General features: G+C 37.1%; 1 protein-coding gene across 5 annotated transcripts in view; it reads left to right on the top strand.

The window, feature by feature from the left end:
* SLC2A9 (solute carrier family 2 member 9) overlaps positions 1–25,091 on the top strand; it is a 127,024-nt gene extending 101,933 nt beyond the window's left edge. For all 5 annotated transcript variants that reach the window (XM_027457389.3, XM_038178145.2, XM_072037778.1 and 2 more), the window contains 2 exons: positions 7,389–7,516; positions 24,347–25,091. In XM_027457389.3, coding sequence (XP_027313190.1) covers positions 7,389–7,516; positions 24,347–24,604 — 386 coding nt within the window. In that variant the 3' untranslated portion in view covers positions 24,605–25,091. The remainder of the gene's footprint in view (positions 1–7,388; positions 7,517–24,346) is intronic.
* The last annotated feature ends 738 nt before the right edge of the window (positions 25,092–25,829 follow it).

The following is a 25,829-nucleotide window of genomic DNA, read 5'->3' on the forward strand; positions in this document are numbered from 1 at the left end:
ACTATAGAAATGTGTGCTGTAGAACAGGAAAATCAATTTGATAAAAATGTTCAAGAACCAATTAGCAGCAACTAATTGATAAGAAAGAGATGTCTTCAGTTAATACTAAAACATAAACCCACAGGAGAGAGAGAGAAGGAAAAAGTAAAAATAAAAAAGGTAAAGATACTCTACTCAAATGCTGAAAATGAGGTTGACTTGGGCCGATACAAACTAGTTAGGATCTCCTTACTGATGAAGAAATATTGATATATTTTACAGTCCTTGTCACCATGGTGCAATAATATCTATATTTGGGGACACTGCAGTGAAGTGTACCTCGTATTGAGCATATTTAGGTAGCTTTGTATTGGGAATATATGAATCTAATAAACTGTAACACCAAGTAGTCCAGTTGATTCATTTTGGTAACTGCCCCTGTGTCCTGGTTTCAGTTAGAACAGAGTTAATTCTCATTCTAATCCAAAACATAGCACCCTACCAGCTACTAGGAGGAAAATTAACTCTGTCCTAGATGAAACCAGGACACTCTAGCATGACAAAACCATTTTTTTTAGTACTTGATTGGTCTTGTACAGTTCCAGACTACATTACTTACAGATTGCTTTCCTTTAATTTTCACCAGATCCTTGTACTGAAAGGTATTTCGAGATGTACATCACTGTTACATAAAGTTTATTTTTTCTACCTATTTCTACTACCTTTCTACTACCTATTTTCTACTACCTTTGCAGACTTGAGACTTCATTTAAGACTGAACAATTTTCAGAAACAATGTGGATAAGAGATGAGTATAAAATGGTATAGATGAGGATGAGCAGGACTGCAAAAGAATTTTAATGCAAGATGGAAAAAAATGTAGATGCTGTTAGACTTTACTTTGATGTTATGGAGTTGGTGAAATGAAGTAAAAAGAGATGATAAAATTGAGTAACTGACAAGGAAGATGATCAAAGAACTGGTATTTGAACTCATGAAGTAGAATGTAGTGGTAAAGCACACCGGATAGAAAGAAATAAGGATAATTTAAGCAGGGTGAGATAATAATTTGCATATAGTTAAAACATTTATGGATGAACTAACAGATAGTGGACATTTTGTGCTGGAAGACCAAGCACAATTCAGAGGTGAATGCAGAGCATAAATGATGCAGAGATTAGAGAGAAAACTGTATTCTGCTCTTGGCTTTCAGTTCTAGGTTGCAGTGAAAAAGATTATGCTGTCAAAGCTGACTGAGTTCAGGGGATGTGTGGGGATTTGTGGTAAGGGGAAAAGGAAAAATTGAAAATATTACTCATGCTTCCAAGAAAACAGCTGTATTTAAAAGGAAATATCATAACTCCTGTAAAGGGTGATATCTTGACAGTACCTAACTTACTGGGATACTTCAATTATGGAATAAGTATTTTGCCTTCATTAAACAATTTTGCAGAGAAAAATGGTTCAGTCAGTAAATGAGTGCTCATAAAATTGTGCTTGAGAATACTGCTTTATGGAACCAAAAATTATAAGAAAATGCTTTAATTATTGTTCAAGAGGAGGAGAATTTCACTGAACAAGAAGTGATCAGATGGTTCAGATACGGGTATTCTTATGTCTTTTACATTACAAAATTATGTGGAATATCTACTTTTAATGTAATTACCTAGGCAACTGTAGAAGGAATATTCTGTAGTTTCTTTATTAGCTGATAGCCTTGCTATGTGAACCACTTTAATGTGAATTACTGAGAATTGAGAATTAACATATTAACTAATCACGTTACTGCAGAGTATAGGAGGTACTTCTGTTGTACACCATTGTTTGGTTAATTTATTTACTCTAAAGTGATGTTGGCTAAACCAAAGGCTACTTATTAAATGCAAAAGCCTTTCCACACAATATTGTATTAAAACTATAATGTTAATACCTATAATGTATTAGTTGCTATATTATCAAGTTTTGCCAGGTTCTGTATTTTTTGTTTTCTAATTTGGTTCTATAATGTACGCTTCTGGTTTGCCATAGACTGACTTAGCTTTAAATGTCCTATGTTCAAGTGGTCCTTAATCCAAGGCAGAAGAGACCAAGCTCTTCAGATGGTACAAATTAACGTGGTTAACTAACTATATTGTTTTATACAAGCCAAGTGCCTGTTTTGCTTAATTCAGTAGTACGTGAGATCAACAGTTCTGGGAAAGCTGCAGACAGATAAGAGAGACTGCAGCATGAAGCTATGACTCAGTACACACATATCACACATTCTGCTCCCAATTCTCCTAACGGGATTAGCTAGGCAATACAGTCATCCCATCTGAATACATAACACTGTTATTTCGTGGGATATTATTCCACCACATAGAATGTACAAGATTACACAGCAACTCTTTAAAGATCAATATATTTTAGAAAATTCTTGTTCTATCTGTTGACCTATAGAAATGGAAAACATTCACAGTTCATATTGGGTGCCTCACTAGCAGTTCTTCTACAGTATGTACTTTCCAGCATTTTCATTTGTTTTTTTTTTTTGCTTTTTTGTGTTTTCATAGCTAAGGTCTGAATACAAACAGACTTTTGAGGTCTCAGTGAAGAATACTAGGTTGCTCTGCCAGGTTGCTTTCTTGCAGGAACTTTGTCTCACTTTCATTCCTCCCCACCATAGCTGTCCTTTAGAGTTGTCTTCTTGCACTTGAATTGCACATACTGAAACCTTTCTCTGAGGTGGTACTCTATTTCCCAACCCTATTAGGATGTATCAGTCTTCTCCACCTACATACCTTGCCTTGCAGTCAAGTTGATCTTGTGTAGATCTGGCAGACATTTTTTAGCAAAACAGAACATTGTTGAAAAGTACTTGCCTGATTTGTCAAAGCATTTCATTTTGAAGATTTTTTTTGTTTCAGAGAACAGGGCAGAAAAGTCTGGGAGCTCACAGTTTTTAAAATTTCCAGGCCCTCCTGTTGGAAAGGCACTTGGCTGCATTTCGAGCTGCAGGGCTACAAAGCCTAGGGCTCACAAGATGCCAAATGCTGCCTGAATACATGGAGTTGTGTCCTGAGCCTGTGCTGAAAGATAAGCAGGGGGCTCAGGGTGTTCCTTTCTCATCATTAGTTCTTAGAATGTAAAGATTCTATTGACTTTAGAGGCAGTTTATTAATATAATAAATCTCCCCGATTTATATGAGGCATTTATTCTCTTAAGTTTCATTGCATAAATCATCTATGACGTTAACTCCTGGATAGGTAATGGATAGAAACAGAATGAGGATCTCAGCATTTTCCTTCGTTTTTCATGTTTTTTTGTATTCATATTTTTGTAATGAACCAAGTAACTTCTGCTAAGCAGTATTTGTAACTGCTCACTGATCAAAACAGTAACTATGTGCACTTATTTTTTCACAGGAAAATATGCTACTTGTTCAAATCTAAATATATATTTGAAAAAGACAGAGAAAAAAAAGAATAGAATAGCATAGCACGTATGGCAAGAATAGTATTTCTGTTATATCATTCCAATTTCATGTATAAAAGACAGTTGGGTTCAGATTCTGGATGTTTACCAGCAAGTGACATTGATTCTAAGTGTAACTGGACAAATTATGGAAGGAAATGACTAAAATACAGAGATATAGAGGTTTTGTTGCATGTCAAATTGTGTTGTGGAGGCATAGTCTAGTTTAATTAAGCAGGCCATTGATATACAAGGCCTATAATATGAGATTTGCAATTTTCAGTGGAGGTAGCATTTTAACAGATAAAACAGTCTTTCTTTAGTGGCACTGCAGTCTGTTAAGAGCTTCTTCCATTATATTCACTGCAATGCTGAAAATAACAAAGAATTATATAATATAATAACAAAGAAATGAATCACTATAAGCATTGCAGTCAATGCATTACCTGTTTAAATTAATGTTCAAAAGCTATCTTGCTGAAAAACTCCTACAGGAAATCCTATTATACATTTTATTTTATGATTAGAGCTAAAATAAAGCTGTTTCACTGAAAAATGCATGGAAAGTATTTCAGTGGAAATACTAATGCCAGGTTCATTCCCCATGAGAAAGGATATCAGTTAGCTTTTTGGTGAAACCATTTCAACCATGTTCAAGCACATATTATGGTTGCAAAATTCATGACAAAATTTTTAAAGACTGTTTCAAAAAAGCACGGTGGATTTATTGGATTTTTTTTAGCTGTAGTTCCCAAGCATCTATGGAACAGACATATATAGATAATTAATTCATAGGAGAGCTTGCAATGAGACTGACTATAAGGAATGTTTGGTGAGATGCCATATCATTGTGATGACCCTACTACTCAAAAAGCAAGGTGGAAAATCTTGAGATTTTGTACGGTCAGTGAGGGAGGATGAAGCCTGTAGCTGCAGACTGTAGTGGCATACTTTACAACCTGGGCTGACCTACTCAAAGCATATTGCAGCTTCCTTCAATCTCATGCACCCAGATTTCTTTCTCAAAGAAACCAAGTTAAGAAGGGATCCTTGAGCACACCTCTGCACCTTGAAATGACTGGGGATGGGAGGATCCCTGGGGCTATGAGCTTAGCTGATTTCAGGTGCCTTTGCTGTTTGTCTTAAGGATTTACATTTTTCCTTCTACTTGCCCTAAGTTCCATTTCATTTCATTCAGCTGAGGAGTGTGTTCTTCTCAGTGATGTGGCTCTTGGCAGGCATATGCAACCCCTGCTCTGACTCTTACTAAGATCAGGTCTCTGCTCTTCCAGGCATATAGCAGTATACAGCAATGACCTGGCTTCATTCAGTTATTTGTTTCTAGGCCTGGTCTGTGTTTCAGCTAAACTGCCAATTATTTTTCAGGCTCCTTGATTTTTCCATACAATTCCTCTTAAGTCATTCCTCTACAGAGATTGACTTTCTCTGTTGTGCAATGCTATAGAAATTCTTCTCTATGCCATGAGAAAATCTGGAGGTCTGTCTGTGCCACCTTTCCCAATTCCTGATTTACAAAACATTTAGAGCTCAGAGGAGCTGCTAATTTCTTTTTTCTTTTTAGACTTTGCAAAATACTATTTTATTTTACTATTTTTAATTGATTATTTTTGCAATTAGATTGAAGAGCTTTTGTGATAAGCATGACTAAGAAAAAGTTTTAGTGATGATTAATATGTATCTAGAATTTACATCTGAATTTCAAAATTTTTTTCTTTTTTTTCTTTGTTTTTACAAATAGTGCCCATGCATTTTGTTTCCATAACATTTATGCTTTCTGATGTTTCTGTCCTTTTTTTTTTTTTTTTTTATATATATTATTGTTATTTCTCTTGCTTGCCTCTGGCTTTTTTCCTCTCTTTTTTTCCTCTCTTGTACAATGTGTATTGTTCTAAATGGATCTAGAACAGCATTTTTTATTATACTGACAAGAACAGCAACACCTCTGTAGATTGTCCTACAGCAAAGGCATGACAGAATAAATGACCATAAATAAATCATCTTACATGGCTTCTATGTTTCCAGTCCTTCACTTCTCTCTAAGGAGCAAGTGCTCTGGCAAACCACTGCCTCGTATGGCACTTGTGACCTAAAACAGATACTGACAGAACAGATGTGATTGTTGTTTTGCCTGCCATAGCTTAGGATTTGAACCCAAATACCAAATGTATGACAAAATGGGTACTGGAAGCCACCAAAGATTGATAGAACACATGTTGCTAGAATTTCAATAGTTATACCTCTTCTGCTGTTCATTCTGCATTGTCAAAGTGCTGTTGGCAGAGGTCACATTTGTTGGTTAAGAATTAGGTTCTACATGTGGCTTGCAGAAAGACATTAAACAGAGGCATGGATGGCCCTTCTCCCCATGTTTCTGTTTTCTATGTACGAAATAGGAGGAAATATTTATTTGCTGTATACTTTTTAAAGTGTAATTTATACTGACAGTCTTTAGGACAGAAAGTTGGGTTTGTTACAGTTGTAGATATATTCTCAGAAGAAGTCACATTAGTTGATAAAGGAGAGTGATGCCTATTAATGTATAATCTAACCTTTGGCTGCATCACATTGCCTTTCTTTTACACTCGTATTCACAGTCCCTGCATTTGAAAGATATGAAATAGAGGAATATCTGACACTGTGTGTCATTTACATGTCCTGTTACATGTTTGCAAGTTACTATCTCATACTGCTGATAGAACAGCTTCTGATGCATGTGTTTAAGTGCAATGCCACTGAGCACAAGGGGCTCCATGAAGACCCAATGGATGGGCGAGTCTTCAGTGTTGTTTTTATCTTAATTTATGTGTATTTTGGAAGCAGGATTGTTACAGAGACTTTTGAGAAAAGGTGTATCTATTTACATGCTTTTGATTACTAAAGTGCCTAAACCAGAGAAAGGATTGAGATAATAGATGTGTACATCAATCTTGCCTACAAAGCTAAGTGGTAATGCAGAAAATAAGGCATAATAATAAAGGCAGATATGAAGTTCTTGAGGTAGAAATTGGTAGCACCAGAATACTGAAAACCTGACTAAGGTCATGAGGTTTATATTTTTCCAAACTGCTATGAAAAAATTCTGCAAGCATATGTGTGTCTGATGTGCAATATTAACTAAAATAAGTATACAATCAGCAAATGCTTTATTCTATGGAAACAGAAATATTTCTATAGAAATATCCTATTAAAAGGAAGGAAGCCAAAGATAAATTGAGACTTTCAGATACTAGACAGCTACACCCTGGGGGTTATTGTGAGGCCAGCAATATGCCAGTGCTGTACAAAATAGTCCACTGTTTAAGTGGAAGGAAACATGAGTGACAAATGTAGTATTCAGCTGAGCTTGTTATTATGAAGGTCAGAGTCCTTGGCTGATGGGAGAAATAGACCTTGCCAAAAGTGTCAACTAGTAATGGAATTTGTTAAATAAACACCAATGAAAAGTATGCCTATAGAGAGGCAAATATTTTGCCTTCCTATTGCTAAAATAAAGTGGGCAACAGCTATTAAAAAATTTGCTTAATCTCTTTGGTCCTGTCTTCCAATTGTTAATGTCTAAAAGTATTTTGGAATATTTCTTAGTTTTCAGAATTTTGAACTTCTATTAGAAAAAGTAATTTTTATTTTTAATAAACAGCTTCTCATGTGGTATTCTCGAAGTTGTATGAATTCTCCATACTCTTACCTGGTTGCTGTCACTGAAAGGATGTAAAACAGTGGTGTGAAAGAGCAAAATGTCACATTCCTCCAAAGCACAGTTTTGACTAATCACATTTTACTGGCTCAGAAGCCTCTGTGTACACTTGAAAAGAGAGCTGTAGAGCAATGCTAGTCACCGAGTTTTGTAACATGGAACATGTTTGTCTCTATTATTGAAGCAGCTATTGGCAGAGGAAGTTTACTAAAATCACCACCTTCTTGGACCCTGTTTCAGGTGGGATTCCATTTGTCCTCACGGGAGAGTTTTTCCAGCAGTCTCAGAGGCCAGCTGCTTTCATGATAGCTGGGACAGTCAACTGGCTCTCCAACTTCGCAGTCGGACTGCTCTTCCCTTTCATTCAGGTACTCAGCATTTTTGATCTCTGATATGCTGTGATATGGTTGATATACTGTGGCATATGATGTTTGAATAGTAATTTTTAGGTAATAATAAACGTCTTTTCATCGAAGTGAATGAAATTCCCACCATCTTTGTGATGCATTTCAATTGTATTACCCATGTATCTCATCATTTGAACGTCTTAGAGAAAACTGTCCTGAAAAAAAAAAAATCTCTATATTGTAGCAGTGGACAACCCTGTACGGAAAATTCCTCGTAGGAATGCTACAGCAATGTAGTCTGATGGCTATGTCTGGAAGTCACAGTCAGTGATGATGATTATCCCTGCCTTCTTCTTCAGCCTTTAGACTACCCATCTTCTGGCTTATCCTATGCTTTGAGAATTCTTGTTAGTTCATTGGGGTATAAATGTTCTCTGCTCCTCCCACTTTTCTTCATGGCTATCTTCTTTTCAGTCTCTGCTGACAGGCTTCTTTAGCTGATTCCTTCTAGCTGCAGCCTAGTTTCTGCATGGATGAATTTGCTCCTGTCCCGCCTTCCCCAGGCTCCCATAAGCTTCACTTCTAGTGGATTGCTTCTTTATTTCCTTGGCTGAACAAGCGGAGGATTGAGGACAGTTTCCTTGAGACCTGTCTGACAACTAGTGTTTGTATTTTAACAGTATAAGTTTATTGTCTAAAAAATAAAAATGAATAAAATAAAATTCAAACCTTTACACAGAGCAGCATTTTCCCCCTCTGATTCCTATAAATACCTCATCTTGGTTGATGTGCAATTGGCAAAGGAGGCATGTAGCAGCTTCTCATTCAAAGCCACACTGAGGGCCTTTTCCTGACCATGCACTTCTCACGGGCTCAGGTGGCAGCAGCTTTTCTGTCTCAGGAGCTGAAAGGCAGGTGATCAGTCCCATGAAAAACTTTATTTAAACGTTTTAAAAAGAGCTATCCAGCTTCACTGTTAGCATTTTGTGTGAAACTCAAAACTACGAGACAAAGTACAGAATTCCTAACTGGTTGCTTAAAATGCATGGAGGAAAATATAAGAGGCAGAAGAAGGGTGTAGAAAGGAATGAGTCCTCCAGACTGTCTCCAGAGAGATTTTGGAACATTACACTTCAGATCATTTATGAGTAATGAGATTTGAAAAACAGGCAGGGAGGTGATCCTGCAGTTTGTGCCTTCTTAAAACTGAAAATTGTATGATACATTACCATATGTAATACATGTCTTACTCTAAGCCTTTATATATTAATTTTCACTTGAGAGTGGAACTGCTTTTTCTAAGTAGTAGTGTTTGAAAGTAGTATCTGTTAGAGATAATATATGGGAGAACTTGAAGGCATTATAAAGTCTGACCCTTGATCTAAGTTTGACACAATTTCATATTTCTTTAAAAGGAAAATGTCTCCAGTTATTGTGATTACTTGGATCACCTTCAAAAGTTAACATGATTATAAAGGCTGTCATCCTTCCAAACTCTGTACTACTACTAACATTAACTTCAATTAGACTGCTCAGAGGTATAAGAGTTAAGGGTTTATTTTAATGCTTAGTGAAATCAGCTGTTTTTTCACCAGTTTTATAGCTCAGAGTAAGAACTTGCAAGCTCAGACTTAAAAGTCTGACTTTCAAAAGGTGAGATTTACAAAATCAAGTAGAGCTGACATAATTATTTTCCCACTGAGGTCATTAGATCCAAATTCAGCAGATAAACAATTAAACAAATCCTCTGTGTTTTTGAAAACCTGACCTTAGTCATCATCATCAGCCTGCTTATCCAGCATGTGGACGCTTCTGTGTAGTTTATTAGCTTTTACTCCAAAAAGACAGGGACTGACCATTGAAGCAGCATAGGAGAATGCCTCCTGCTCCGGCTGGCTGGGTACCAATGGTCCCTATGCTTGTCTCCATGGTGGCTGGGATGCCAGCAGGGAACAAAGTCCCAAATCTGGGGCAGTATAATCAAAATAATTTTATTTGTGTATTTTTAAATAATATAGAAACACTTAATGGATAATTATTTTTTCTCCAAAACTTCCTGCTTAAAACCAAGGAGTTACCTGAGCTCCAGCTGTCAGTTGGATCTGAATTTACCCAATTCAGGACTCTTCCATTAGTGTAACCTTCTCTCTTGTTCTCCTAATCCCCCCTAGTAGGTCACCTGTTGGGAATTGTTTAAAAAAGGCTCTCAGTAAATTCAAGTAAAAAGGCAAACTACATTTTCTGTTTCTTTCACATGCATATTAAAGCTTTTTGAGTGTTTTAATATTCATGAATATGAAGTTTGCTGTTGCCTTGGGAAATTTATCATTTAGTGTCATAAAAATTTCTCTTTGAGTGGTTACAAGATTACCAGTTTAGTTTTAATGAAGGAAATTATATTTCCATATTACAAGGGTTTGGGTTTTCTCTTCTTTAAAAAATAATAGAGAAAGAAAGCTTACAGTTTGCACCTGAAGATGAAAGCAGTGTTACTCAGACTGATTTTTTAAAGCTTTTTCACAAGATCAATCTATAAGGTCTCCTCATTCCCTAACTTTCCATTTTTTCCTATTTCATTCAACCTTATTCTCAAAATTCAGCTTGTGTTTCTTTACAGATTGGCAGTTGCCTCTCCTTAGCTCATTTTTGTAATTCTAAAACAGAAAAAAAATCTTTACAATGTCTCCACAGAATGAATGAATAATCCCTTCTGTGTATTTAAATGCTAATCTGATTGCTTGAGAGACAGCAACCACTTTTTTGATCATTGCTATGTTTCTATAAAATTATCCCAAACTTCTTGGAAAAAAATATATTAACATTAGAGTTATTCAAAAAAATCAAGCAGTAGTTAGTTTTCCAAATGTCACCAATTAATTAGTGTGAATGTCTAGATTTTCTCCCCTCAACCATCTGTAGTAATATGTAATATAATAAAACACTGTCTTGTGTAATTTAAATTCTACATTAAAATCTATGGATGAGATTGAAAATGTAGCATACAAATCAATTTTGACAAATTACAACTAATTTAAAATGTTGTTATGTTCCAGACCTCATCACTGCCTATTTGAGACATTTGTTTGTGCAAGGAATCATAACTGAGGTTAAAATGACAACAAATACTGTAATGAATTTACAACTACATTTGATATTGTGCGATTACTAGAAGGTTTTTGATAACGGGTCTCAAAATCATGCACTTTCTTACATATTTTTTTTAGTATAAAGTAAAATAATTTCAGAACCACTATTGCATAGGATATTATAACATAAAGAGAAATTGTAAAAGGTCTGGTTTTAAGTCCAGAGGCATTTTAGACTTGTGTTCAACGTAGATCTTGATCTTGAGAAATGTCAAACATCACCTTGAGTGGTACTCAACACTATATCTTTTCCATTGCCTTCACTTGAGAATGGATCATAGAATCATTTAGTTTGGAAAGATTTAAGATCATTAAGGGATCTTAGGTCCAACCATCAACCTAACACTACAACTCCATTGTTAAACCATGTCCACCATCTCTTAAATACCTCCAGGGATAGGGAATCCACCACTTCTCTTGGCAGACTGTTCTAAACAGCTGCTGGTGCAACTCGAGGTCATATCCTCATGTGCTGTGTATTGTCCCTATGTATAATATTCACTTCACCATTTTGAAATAGTTTTGATGAAAATGGGGTTCTAGCTTCTTTATGATGTTGACATGACCCAAGGTAACTCAGTATAACAAATGTTTGAATGCAACATATCAAACTCAGAGCATAAATTTTCTTCTGATGTTCCTAGTATAATTTCTGTTTCCAAATGTTTTAGCTTCTGGGAATATAAAACAGATTCTCATTGTGGTTTCTTTCTAAGTAAATGCTAAGTTAACTGTAACACCTGGAGCGAATGGAATATTGTAACACAGACTTCAAGTATTTGCTCATATTTGAAGAGGGTTTATGCTCAGTATGCAAACCTGTGAGTAATCAGCTTAGCTTTATTTTTTCATATGCAGAAATCATATTGAAAATGAGCACCTGTAGTCATCCGCAACATATCATTCCATCATTTATTCATATCACCTGTTGGGAATGGGTATAATAATCTGTGCCTCAAGTGAGCAGGCAGAGCAAACTAACAAAGATGTGATCAATTGTGGTTATAATTATAGAATTGTCCCAGCTAGAAGGGAGCCCAGGAAGTTTTGGTTGAACCTCTTGCTCAGAGATAGCCAGCTGTGAGATCAAACCAAATTTCTTAAGTCTTTGTCTAGTTGTGTCTTGAAAACCTCCAAGATTGGGTACATCTCTGTTAGTTTTAAAATTTTGAGGACTCGTTAATCACAACTGGCAATAGATAAAATGTAACCAGGGTTTGGTCATTTCTGACAATAGAGTTTATCTCAGTTTTAAAAATTCAATATTATTCACTATCAATCCTGAGTTGGAATAAAACTCACTAAAAAAAAATATAAATGAAAAAGACGGTTATTTGGTTTATTATATTATGAGAATCACTTTGTATTTGAATATTTGATGGGTGTCAAAAGGTGCGTGTGTTCTACTTTCCTTCTGTAAAACTAACTTTAGAAAATTAATCAGGAATAGTCCATGGGACAGAGGGTTTTTGTTTATATTGAGAAAAGGGGATATTGTACTGTTAGATATATAGCATCAAAAAGAAATACTAATAGGACCATGTTATGTTCCTGTATAACATGAATTTTGTGAACTTTGCACGTGACATAGACTGAAAAATATTTGTAAAAGTGAAGTATAGAAGTTTGCCTTCAAGCTCCCCCATGTTCCAGGATAAGAAAGAAGCAGCCAAATGTTGCTTCCTGATGCACAGGTCTGTGGTTTCGGGGATATTTCTTGCTTTGCACTTTGTGGATCAGTGATATTAATGGTCTGCAGAAGTCAATGTGAGGCAACCAATTTCTCCTTGAGAAAATGACAAAGGCTGCTTTGGTGAGAACACATGAGTATCGATGATGCTACTATTATTTCTTGTAGGAGCAAGCCACTGTGAAGGTCTTTTCATGCTAAGGGTAAAACTTTCACTGTCCTGTACTAAGAGAGCAGGAAGCCCACCAAAGCTGAGATGTACTTGTGTGTAGAGATCTCCCTCATCACAACTGCCTCAGTTCCATCTCTGTTCTAATCTCAGTGTTGATATACAACTAAATCACAGCTCAAGATAATATACCTCCATCTGTCAGATTTTCAGTTTAAGTACACTGACTGAAATGAATAGCATTAGTAGAACAATTAGCACTTAGCTCTGTAATTTTTTTTTAGCCAATGGAACTGCTAAGGGGAAGAACAAATATATTCTTAATATATTGGTTTGGTTTTGGTGAGTGCATAAGCTTTAGTGAGTAATTCCAGGTATTTCCACATTTGTAATATGTTCATCTGGGTGGTTGGGCTGAAACATTCTTTTCAATAATGGCAGGGGGATTGGAACAAGGTGATACATAAAGATCCCTCCAACTCAAACATATCTATAGTTCTATGGTTGTAGGTGTTTTATAAATCCTCTATGTTGCTAAAAAGTTTAGTATATGGCTTCAATTAATCTTTGACTAGAATACACAAAGAGGATTAACGAAAAGCAGTGAGGCTGACACACAGGGAGCAAAAGCATACCTGTCTTTAGACAGCATAAAGAAGAATTTTGAAGGTCTGTTCTTTGTGTTGTGTGTACTTTCTTTCTAGCAATGTGCTTTTTAAATATAGACTTGTAGTTGCAAGCCTTTTAGAAATAGAGTAATTACAGCAGTGGTTATGCAGCTTCTGTTTTTTCTTCCCAAGATAGTACATTGTGTGGCTTAAGTTTGCTGACTGTTGTTCAACATGTAGAGTCTGCTAGATATCAAATCTTATCTTTTATTCCTAGAGCCTGACTCCATACTGGGATTGTGTGGATGTTTGTGTAGTAGATATTGGAATAAATATTCTTTAAGCTCAAAGTCAGTTAAGAGCATCCTCATCACTTGTGGGAAGGGTGTTAACCTGGAAAATACACAAAGCTATTTCCTGCAGAGAGCTATTTGAATACTAAATATGGTTATATTAGGAACAATGTTAGTGCCTGCAGTTCTCTTTCTATACTAGCACTGTACACTTTCCAGTACAGATGCTGTATTTCTGCCCACTTCTCCCCACCCCAAATCAGCTTTGCGTTGCATTCACGCCTGAACTTCTCAATGCTTCTCAAAAGACAGTCCTGAAATGTGAGAAACTTTGGGATTTGCATCCCTGCTTATTTAGAAGCAGTGTGTTTAACTTTGAGTGGGGCTCTTGGACCCAGCTGTACAGGTGGTAGTGTTTACTGCTGCAGGAAGATGCCCTTAGGAATTTTTTTAATGTCACCAAGGGCAGAGCTGCCAGATGCTGATATCATTTAATCTGCAAGACTGAGCATAAAGTACTCAATGGTAGATAAGACCACACATTCCAAAAGCCAGGTAATGGCAGTGGTAGTGGGATACTCTTTCTATGCAATTGCTGAAATTTTAGAGCTCTCTTCTTCTGTACAAATGAGTGACGTTGAATGAATTGGAGCCTCTAAATGTTCAGCATCTTAATCTGAAAAAGGAGTCTTTAGTTCTGCTTATGTAGAAAGAATAAAGAACTTGAAAGATTCTAGTATGTACTTTCAAAAGAGGATGCTATTTTCTTTCTGCCTACACCATATACAGCAGCCTGCCTGTTTGGTCAGAGCTGAATCCTAATAGCAGTGAGAAGACCCAACTCCTCAGCTGCATGTGGTCCCATCCCAGGTGGCTTCTGCTGCCTCTGTCAGATCTGAACTGAGCCTTGCTTTCCAGGTTTCTGAAACACTCATGAAGAATATTAAAGCCTTTTTATCAAATTCCATTGCAACAAAATGGATTATTTTATTGATTGCTACAGTGAATGTGAAGCTCACATTTAATGAGGTACAGCACAAAGTCCTCTTAATCAGCCAAGCATTACAAAGGGGTTAGTTCAGACAACAGCTTGAACAGGGAGCTGCTTTGATACCCAGTTTAGGTTTCCAGACATACCTGACCCACTTCCAGTTGCTTATCCATCCTCTGTTTACCTGGGTCCAGATCTGTTCTGGTCATTATTGCCACTTGCAAGTAAGGTGATGAAACAGAGCTAATTCATATTATATTTTAAGGTAGTTGCATCAAGAAGGAAGTCACAGAAAATTTTTAACCATGAGAATAGTGTAACTGTAATGCTGTGTGTAGCTTGCCCATCACTGGAGATCTATAAAAGACAGGCATAGATGTCCATCAGGAACTGAGACTACTTTACTAATGGGAATGGACTGGCTGGCATCTGCATTGGTGGTTTCCTTTAATTTTATTGACATTTTGAAGCCTTCAGAACAGGAAGTGTCTCATTAAGTATACACACTAACTGTACACACATGTGGCTCACTAGGCTCCTTTAAGCTTTTTTTTTTTTTTTTTTTGTGTGTGTGTGTGTGTGTCACTATGGTACAACAGTAATCCCTGCAAGAAGGGCTGTTTCAGGTTGTGGTGGCAGAATGCCAAATCCAAACTAGTGAGCTGACAACTGCACTCACTACTTTCTTGGAATTCATGAGGGCAAAGTGGGCATACTGTAAAATGCTGAGAAATTATAGGAGAAAGCAAAAATGGCGATGGAGTAAAAGAAAGCAAAGCTAAATATATTCCATCTGGAAAAAAAAAAAAAAAGTGAGATAGGGAAGGCTAACTGAACAACTGAGGACGGAGAAAAGTTCACTTATTTTCTCCAGTTCAAAAGGATTAGAATGTTAAACTTCTCTGGCACATCAGAGAACGTGTCATGAATTTCAGAACAACTTGAGCAAGAATCAAGAATCCAAGGAAATGTGAGGAATTTCTAACCTGAAGTCCTTCAAGGTTATATTAGTCATACTTTTGTGAGCTTATTACTGCTTAATATATTCTCTTTTTTATGGATAACAAGAGGAAACAGATCATTTTCCCTTTGGCAGTAGTGATTCATTGACCAAAAAGGAAGGAAAAAAAAAAAAAAAAAAGGAAGAAACTGACCAAAGGAACCCATGAATTCTTGAATTCTTGTCAATTTTAAGGCAGCATCAAATATGACTGACTGACATCAGCATCTTTGTTTGCTAATTGCACTAGAGTGTGTTTCACTTTTACAACACTAAACTGGCACTGAAGGTTTGCAGTAGCTTTCATATTTCTCGATAAAGTATTCAGTGATGAATTAAAAATTGCATCTATTTCTGTATTAACTTTAATCGACTTCAGCCTTCACCCATCAGTTACTTTATTTGTTGCAAATTGTTGTTTGCTTAATATCCTGTTGAACAGAACAGAGTGGAGGTTTTGATACATTTTTAATTATTGGCTGAAGAGCTCAGGTGAATATATTTCAAGCAGTGGCATTTATGTAAGTCACTCACAAACCGTAAGGAGCTTATCATTCTACATGACGTTTATTCCAGCTAAAGAACATATAAAGCATACGAATGGCTAAAGAACATATAAAACAAACTTGTCTGCTTGCCTATAAGCCTTCTGCTTTCTCTTTCTCACAGGCACATCTATAAAAAGAAACTATTTCCCAAAGATTCAGATGAACAAATCTGGTAAATGAATATGTACACCAGGGAATTCAGGCATACCCTTATTAATTTAGCCAGACTCAAAATTATTATTTGTGGATCAATTTTATGTTGCTGGAAAGAAAATCTGGGGCCTTGCCTGACTTTTCTGAAGCTTGTGGTTCAAGAATCTCTTTTAAAGAGTGAGTGATAGGAACGGTTATGCCCAGCAGTGAGTGGTAGGAATGTTTATGCTCAGGAGGTGCTGGATTGTGGAGGGCAGGGATGTAGTAAATGAGAAATTCAAGTATTAATATATGTGTGAATAGGTGCAATGAGCTGAAACAAAAAGATGGGACAACAAACTACAGCAGCAGAAAAATGCTTGAAAACCCCTGGTACAATAGTGTTCAGCAAGTGTTCAGCTGTTACTCTTCAATAAAGCTTGCAGGACAGACTTCTGTAACCAGATGGGGGAGCAGAACATTAAATTCCATGTTATCTGGGGACAGGTGTTGTTTATTTTTGTAATACATTGTGAAAATATAAAGAATTACTAAGCATTAACAATTAGCAATTAATATCAGGACATGACAAGTGAATATGTTATTTTCGCTACATGCTGATGCATTTTTATTTCTTATTTCGGTTTGTTTTATTAGACTGTTCTGGGGCACTTAAAGACTACATGGTAAAGTAGTAGTGTGCTGCAGGACAACTTAGCAGATTCTTCCAGAAGTTTTCTGTCATAATAATTTCTCTTTCCAAAAGACTGTGCAGAATCTGTTTTTAGGTGTTAAGGTTATGGTGTATATTCAGTGCATATTCAAAAAGCACTCACCAAAAGATCACTATGTTTTTTATTGAAATTAGAATCTTTCCATGGATACATTAAGCTACATAGCAGAATAAAAACTTTCTTAGTGACACACTGGAAACAGATGCAAGCCAGAGAGGATGGAGGGATATCACTCATTTTTGACTGCCTTGAATGTAATTGGGCGTTTGTATTGGTTCTTTAAATACCTCTCATTACCTGTTTCATAATAAGTATGTTTAAGGAATAAAGAGATGGAGGTTAAAAGAGATAGAGGTTAAAGAGATAAAGGGGGGGATAAAGAGATGGGGGAAGAGGCACAAGGGTACATTTTGGTACTGACCACATCCCCACAACATGTGCTTTTCCCAGCCGTTGCCTGCTGTTCACCCCATTGCCCCATGTGTATCCCCCCTCTCCCTGGGTTATGGTGACAGCTGGCTGAGCTTTTTTTTGCCTCCCCTTTGTACCCTTCTTCACTAGCCCCGTTGCCATCTTCATGCAAGCTTTCAGTCTTCTGAGCATGCTTGAGCTGGGGGAATACCTCTGTCCAGTGGCTGCCAGGAGCTCTCCTTTTCCCTCCTTGCCCTGCAGAAACCAGCTGCTGCTCTGGATTTCTCTCTATTCCAGCAGAAATTTTCCAGAACAACTCATCTTCAGGCTTTCCTTCTAATGCAAATCTTTCCAGGGATGACAGAGCAGACCCAGCTATGATTACAGGCTTCCTAAGTGGAAAACTGATTCTACTAGGTGGAGTTTGACTTCTAAGTGTGGCACTGTGGGGCTGCATGCCAACAGCAAGGAAAGAAAGAGTTTGAATTCAATAGAAGTGTTGGCAAAGCGGTTGGTGGAGGTCTTCAAATCTCTCTGCATGGATGTACTAGAAAATGATGTAGATCCCTGTCTAAATGACAAAGAAGAATTTAATTGTTGCTGCTGTTTCATAAGAAAAAGAAAGAGGACTTGAATGGAGCACATTTAGAAATGGGAATTCTCCATCTTCCAGGTCTGCATATAGTCCTTGAGGACTGCAGTGATTTTTCTCTTCTCTTATATCTGCCACAGGAGAAGCCTGTGTTATCCCAAAACAGGAGACAGGCAACATTCTCTTGCAGCATTTTTGCAGCAAGGCTGAGCAACAATCATAATAAACTGCATGATGGTTTGCAGCTCTGGCAGAGCAATAGCACAGAATATCTCATTTTTGCAGGGACTAATAAAAATCACTGTGTAGTTTGAATGGTTGTTCTGGTTATAAAAAAACATTGATTTTATGAAGTCGTAATAGTTACATGTATCTGCTGTCATCTTTTCTGTGCTGCTTCCCTGTAAATGGAAACTGGGTCCTGTTCAAAAAGTAGGTATATATTGTGCTATAGATCCCAGAGATGAACATTCTAACTTTATATTAAGGACCTGCATAAAATGCTTAAGTTATAGATAGGTGCCTGGCTCTTCAGGCTGGGGAACCAAGGAACTGACAGAAATGACCTCTGTAATTCCTTTCTGGTTCAGAAAGGCAATGGAAAACAATATACTTTTTACTATGGATAGATTTGATGCAGGCTTCAATAATACCTGACAAACTGATGGGATGTTTGGGGCTGTCCTATTCCACCCCATAATGTCCCATAGAAAACATTAGAAAAAGCTTTCTAATAAGCAACAAATCCTTTTAATGCCTTTGCTCTCAGAAAAGTAAAGCAATGAACAGAGAAGGTTATTAAGGAGATTGCATAATAAATAGAGAATGTGTAACAAAAGGATCTTTTTAAATATTTATTATGAAGAGCTGCCTGTATCTTCTGTAGCTGTAGCTGGGAAACACCTTTTCAGTGAAGAAATCCTTGGCATTGAGTGCTTCTGTTTGCCTAACCTTTCTGCAAAAGGGCAATAAAATTAGGGCATGGCTGTAGATGTGCAGCGTACTGCAGCCTGTCACAGTCAGATGTGCCCAGTTGCTGAGATGGTGGGTAGAGATCTAATTCTGGTGCCCTGGTGTAGGAGGTCAGGGTTGGCACTCTGGTTGCCAAATGCTGATGCTGAGAGGCAGAGGCAGCTACTGAGATGACAAGAGAGTAAAACAAATAGCTGGGTGGAAGGTCATGTCCCCTAGATAGTGCATGTTTTTACTAGCTGGCTTTTTCAGTGAAGGATTCAAAGACAATACTGTTTGAATCTTCTTAGAACCTTTCTATTTACATTCAAGTAGAAGGCATATGAAAGAAGTAGAATACAAATTATCACTAGTTGGAAATTGAGTAAGAATTGATTTTCTTTTATTTTTAAACTGAATTAGGTGTTTTGAAAAAATAACATGCTTGGATCTGTGATCCAGATGGAGCTCAGTATAACATGGGATACGGGTGCCACACGGCTTGTAGCCTTAGTTCAAATTGCTTACTGGTGTAATGGAAAGACCTGCCTGTGTGTTTATTTTGCCCTTTTCAGAAACTAATTTATTTTCCCCTGTGAGGTAGTACTTCTGAGTTGCTATACATTTTACCGGAGGCTCTCTTGCACATTTGCTCTTTTTCTTCCTTATTTTTACACTTGAGATTTTTCCTCTTGTACATTGAAATTCATTTACCCAGCACGATTTTGTTTGGGTTTTCATTATTTCATTAATGCATAATACTACTTGATGACTTTTTCTATTATGCAAAAATTTCAATAGCAAAGGTATGCACAGAAGTTTATATGTGGATTCCCTCAATCAAGCTAATTTAAGTTTTTGTATATACATCTGATATTTAAAGTAACTGATATTTAAAGTGTATCTGTACTTAGGGAAGTGGCTAAAGTTCCCTCAAAGATGAAAAAGATGAAATGAAATGAAATGAAATGAAATGTAGGCTATCAGAATGTTAAATTTAAAAAAGAAAAAAAAAAAAAAAAAGCTCATAATTAGAAGCAATCCACTTCAAATGTAAAATATAGAGATGTTAAGATGTTAACTTTTTGAGGAGGTAATAAAAATGTGACGGTTGGGGTTGAAGTTGTAGTTCATGCCTTTGAAAATTGCTCTATTTTTTACATAAGAAATACATTTAGTATACTATATTTTAGTGCTTTGTCCTTTTTCATTGTCCTGCACCTTCAGTAGAACCTTAAATTATGTCTGGATCTGAAGAAGGGCAAAGGGTAAAGGACATGTATTCTCTCATCCATTTGTTTCAGTGGGTTACACAAATTTGAAGCAAAGCAAATAAAGTCAAATGTCTACATGAATAACTGTTCTGCTGCTGATCTTTTTAGTAAGACATCTAACCCTCATTATTTGACATCATCACTTCAAAAATCCAATTTGACCCTTATCTAGTGATTCTAAACTTCATGGTAACCTCCAAATGCAGGCATCCATTGCCAGTGCCAAAGGGGCTGTGACACTGCAAGTGGAAAATTTAGAGGCGGAGGAGGTAAAGGGATTCATCTGTCATCTGCTTAAAGCTGTATTGCAGGAATCTCCTGGGGTTTTTTTGTTTGTTTGTTTGTTTTTCTCTTCCCATGGAACTTTTAGAGAAGAAATCCAAAATGATTATATCATTGACTTCCTTATTGTGAAATACAAAAGGAAATAAGAAAACAAAGGTAACAACACCAAGTCCTAGTGTAAGACTCTAGGGCAGCCTAGAATATCTATTTTCCCATTTTCATTATCTGATTTGGAAGAATTACCTAAGTGCTTTGACTTTGATTCCTTTTTGTGGTAATCAAATGCATGCATTAAGTGAATTGTTTCCTGCTTTCCCACTTTTCGGCAAATTCAGAGCCTTGACCAGCTGTGGAAATTCAGGGAGGATAAAAATGAGTAATTCAAGGCAGCACATTTATAGAAACATTATATTTTAAACACCTTCCTTAGAAAACTAATACAAAAATAGAAGGTGATGACTTTAAAAGTTTATAGTTAACTTTCAAATATCCTGCATGTCAGTTACCCTTACTGTACTTTAAAAATGCAGTGTAATCCTGCCTTGTAGAGGATTTAGTAGCCTGCTGACTAACCAGAAACAGGCTGTATGTAACAGGTGCTTTCCTGGAGAGACCGCAGCAATAAGCATGTTCACTCTCCTCAAACTCTACGCCAGGAACCTGGGAGGGCAGGTGACCTTTGGGAACCTGTGGACAGCCTGGTCCTTTAAGGACATTCCTGTGTGTAGCTGATATTGACTCTGAATGAATATCTGCAAGCCTATCACGAGGTGGAGCCCTGGTTATTCAGGAAACCACCTAAAATATTTGGCAGCTTTAAACTTCAGTTGTTCATGTAGGATGGCACACTGAAGGAACGATGGATACAGGTTTCATTGGAGTAATATGAATAGTACATACTTTACATAATGCAATTAAGAGAAAGTTCAGAATTTTCATGGAACAAAGACATAGATCCATTTTCCAGTCAGATCTATCTATCTGTACCTTTTTTGTAGTACCCATCATTCGGTAACTCACCCTTTTCCCAGCTCATTATGCTATCTTCAGCATCATTTGATGGACACATCAGATATCCTGTGGCCAATCCATTTATTGATCTCCCCACTCTGGCACCAATCAATTCAGAATATGTCAGAAACAGATAAAAGTGAATTAAAAATCTAGTCTGAGCTGCATCCCACCCATGCCCCATTAAGGGTTTCTTTTGAGTTAGGATGCAGGATTTGACATTTTCCTTCTGCTTTATCTTGTACTTCTGTTCTACATCCCTTATCAGTGTGCAGTATAGATGTAAGATTTCATGCTTATAATGAGTAATTTAATTCACATTCTTCTGTGCTGAATACAGGTTCAGGTGATATTAGCTGAATTCTGAGTTACAAAAGGCTTATGAATATAAGTGTTTCTCTTTTCCGGGTGTGTAAAATGATAACCAGCTTTAAAGAAATATTATGACTGAAGACTAGCTGGTGAGAAAAAGGCATTTTGTGATTGCTCTGCAGTCCAGGAATTAGGGCTCCATTGTGCGAATCCTGCTGAATACAAGGACTACAAAGTCTTGGTCTCTTACCGCAGAGCTCATTTGTAGAATTTATAAGAAAATATAATTTTTAGCTTATTCTCTGTGGAACTTCATCTGGAGGCCCTTGGAGGGCTATGTCTAAAGGGATCTGCAGAAATTAATGACATCAAGTTTATTACCAATAAATGTAAATACACGATGTAAATGTAAATTACCGATCCATGTTGTAAAAAAATGAAAATAAACTCTAAACTCAGTTCAGTTATGAAAGGTTTAAGGAAACAGATCAAAGAAGATAAACGCTAATTCAGATAATGGACTGCAAAGAAATAATCATGAGTGAGAAAGGAGGGAAAAAGCTTGTGGCTGTACCACCAAGATACACAGGTGTCAAAGCTTAGTCAAACAAGGCATTAATGGTTCATTTTCATCAAGGAGAAAGTTTTGTTCAATAAAGATTTTAGAAAAGGAAAATGTGATTACATATTGGAGCCCTATCATTCCATTGAACAATTTCACATGCAGAAAACCCCAATGAAAAATTTGTATTCTTAACATGACAAAATGATTTATGAGGCACTGTGAAGTTTTGTTTTTTTTATGAGGCACTGTCTACTAAATCCATTTGATTCTGCCTCTGTATAAACTTGAAAGTCATATCAGTTCCCTTCCCAGAATATTTTTCCCCCTCATCACCCATGCTCATTGTTTTGTGATCGTCAGGTTGTTCAGGGATTTAACAAAAAAAAAAAAAAAAAAAAAAAAAAAAGTACTGTTAATTTCAAGAGTCCATAGGCAGTATTTCAGAAGATGCACTTTCCAGCTTTTCCTATTACAGACAGGAATTGCAGGGCTGAACTAGGTGATGAATTATCCATGGAAAACTTTGTAGCCAGGCAGGCTGGCTATCAGCCATAGTATAAAAAAGCCATGGCAGAAATTTTTGTTGTTGTTGTTTTCTTTCACTTTCTTTTTCTATGCCAGACATATATGATGTATATATTTCTATGTTTCATTTGCATATATTGAGCAAGTGACACATAAAAGTAGTCCTAAGAATTTTATAAACCCTTAGCCCCCAAGCAGGGACCTTACCCAGCCTACACTACAGAGATGAGATAACTGACAGTGATTGGAGTATATTAGAAAAAACGTGAAAAATTGGTGTTATGTCATTTTCTAGCCCTGTCTGGATTGTTTCAGATGCACGCATTTAAAGGCATATGTAAATATGTCTTTATACTGTAAATATGTATGTATAGGAAGCTGTGTCTCCAAGGAACTCACAGCCAAAGGAAGCTTTAAAAAATGTTGAATAGGAGATGTGGTTTCTCATGATGATTTTGGGTTTGCTTCAGCTCCACATGGAGGATGGAGGAACAAGGTGGGGCAGCAGCTGGTGCTTGTGGCAAGGGACAGCTCTCTGTGGAAGTGGCTGGAGAAGTAGTTCACTTATTCTTGTTTCCAGTACCCTGGCACTCCTCAGCAATCTTCTGCTTCCTCCTTCATGGGTGATATTCCTAGGGTAGTCCCTGCCTTGGAAAACATCATTTTACATCTGAGACATCCATTTCTCCTTGTATTCATGACCTCACACATGGCACCACAGAAAGATTTTCTTATTTGTGGAGATAGAGGTGCTACTTTTCACTAACTTTAGTCTAGTTAATAAAAGCAAGTCAAAAATGTTTACTGGTTTTAAGAACACATAGTGAGGTAAATCAATAGAGGAAGGTGGAAGGTCAAAAAATCTTATGGGTATCCTGGACACTTTGACTTTCCTCAAAAGTTGGGGTAGGAAATTCTTACACTTATCTCTAGCAGGAAATAAATACATGTGGTGTTTTTTTTTTTTTTTTTGTTTGGTTGGTTGGTTGTTTTTTTTCCTGCTATAAGTTCCTGTCACCTTCAAAAGTACACCAATGTCTGCCATTTGTTTTTTCCCCTCATTTATTTTGCAAATCTCAAAGCTTGTAACAACTGTGATACAGATGCTCCTGGCTATGACAGGTTTCTCATGTGTCACGTACAAGATATTGCAAAAGCATGCCTCCTTTTTTGTACCTAGAAATGGAGAGGCATTATTCAGAACAACCTGGTGAAAAACCTGCCTCATCTCCAGCAATACCACATGCATGCAAGGCTCGGTTAGGCTGTGCAGGCAGAAAGAAGCAGCCTGCTTCCACCTGCTCCCTTCATGCCTGGACCCAGTCTGGTGTCTCCCAGTGCTGCCCAGATTGCAGATCTGCACCCATCTGCCAGGAGCCTGCTTCTCTGTCTATGGGCCACTGGTAGTGTTGGAAGAACTGAAGATTCATGCATTTTTATGAACTTCTAAGGCACTGTGACTTGCAATGAATGCCAGCACTTACTGTACTTGCTTAAAAATTGTGCCATGCCACCCGCTTTTTCTTTCAAGTCATTCCTGATGTTGATTTTCTTCCGAGTTTTGTCCCCTTAGCATATGCAATGACCGTTATCTCCTTTGTTTTCTGTTCACAGAGTGGTTTACAGACCTACTGCTTCCTAGTGTTTGCTGCCATCTGCTTCGCAGGAGCCACCTACCTGTTTTTTGTCCTGCCTGAAACAAAAAACAAGACACTCAATGAGATCAGCCAAGCATTTGCAAAAAGGAATAAGGTCTCTTTAGAAATGCAAGAAATGAACCACTACTCAGGAGAGAGGAAATCAAGTGAAGAGCAAGATTCAAACTTCACTTCTTCGGTGGACAATGGGGAAACCAAAAAAGGAATCGTTTAAAAACAAGGATGTTCTTTCGGGGGGACTGGGGGAAAACATGTTCTTTTCATTCAGTATGTTTATAGTGGTGCACAACTTGTATTTTTAATGTGACAGCATGAACTGCTTCCTCCTTGAATACGTTTTTAAGTGAATACTGGTGAATTCATTAACAGCTAGGGTGAGTGTAGAGGAAGTGGGAGGCAGAAGGAGCAGCAGCTGTTTAAATAAATAAAAGCCAAAGTTTTCTTGGGCACCTGCAAAATAGGTGGTATGGCAACAGGGGTGGGCAATATAGACTTGAAGAAGAAAATTGGCCTTGGGGAGCAGAATTTGGCAGAGCACAGCTGTGTGGTAATGGTGGGGTGTGTGTGCACTTGGCAGGAGATGAAAGGGAAAAGATTCCTGCTGGGATCAGGCTGCTGGGAATCAATGCAAGCAAACCTGAAATGGGACCAGCTTGCATTTCTCCACGTTTTCCAATGTGTCATTAAAGTTGCACATGAGATTGAGTGCTTCAAAGAAGACTGGTGACACTCCCCTGACCCTGACCTCTAAGTCCATCTCCAGCTATTTTGGCTTTCCATTGCTTCATCCAAAAGCCTCCCAGCTTCACATAAATGGAGAGCTGCAGGTACTGATCAGTTTCCTCATCTCTCTCACAAATCCTGATCAACTAGTAATAGAATTGCCTGTAGTTTCGGAATTTGCTGGCACTGCATTTCTGTGGAAATTATTTATATATATAAAAGAATAGCTGTAGAATCTTTAATATGAAAGAAAAGCTAAACCTCATGGTCAAGTGAAAGAACACTGATGTATAGGGTGTATCAGTAAAAAAAATCAAACACCATGTTTCCCAAGGGTTTTTGTTTGTTTCTTTTCTATTTATTTTTTTTTTTTTTAAGTTTGGCTTTTCTTTTTGAGCTCCTTTTAAAACAACCCCTAGGAGCCAAAATTTCCCTGAGGCCCCATAAATGTAGTTTCTTAACAATCAGATTTCCAAAGGAACTTGGATACCTATTTCTTATTTGAACATTAATTTTCATTTGGGCATTAGATTCTGAAGCTTTGGACCTTGTTCATGTTTATAAGTTTCTAAGCTATTTAATGCATTGTAAAACTGTCCCCAAGGTCTGCTTAATTTCATGATAGCAAGACTCAGTGGGCTGCCTGGTGTTAGGTGATCCGTTCCCTTACATTTGTGATATTTTTAATGAATATCATCTTTCCAGTTTGCAATTAT

This window comes from Anas platyrhynchos, chromosome 4, assembly GCF_047663525.1.
Source record: "Anas platyrhynchos isolate ZD024472 breed Pekin duck chromosome 4, IASCAAS_PekinDuck_T2T, whole genome shotgun sequence".
Taxonomy (NCBI): Eukaryota; Metazoa; Chordata; class Aves; order Anseriformes; family Anatidae; genus Anas; species Anas platyrhynchos.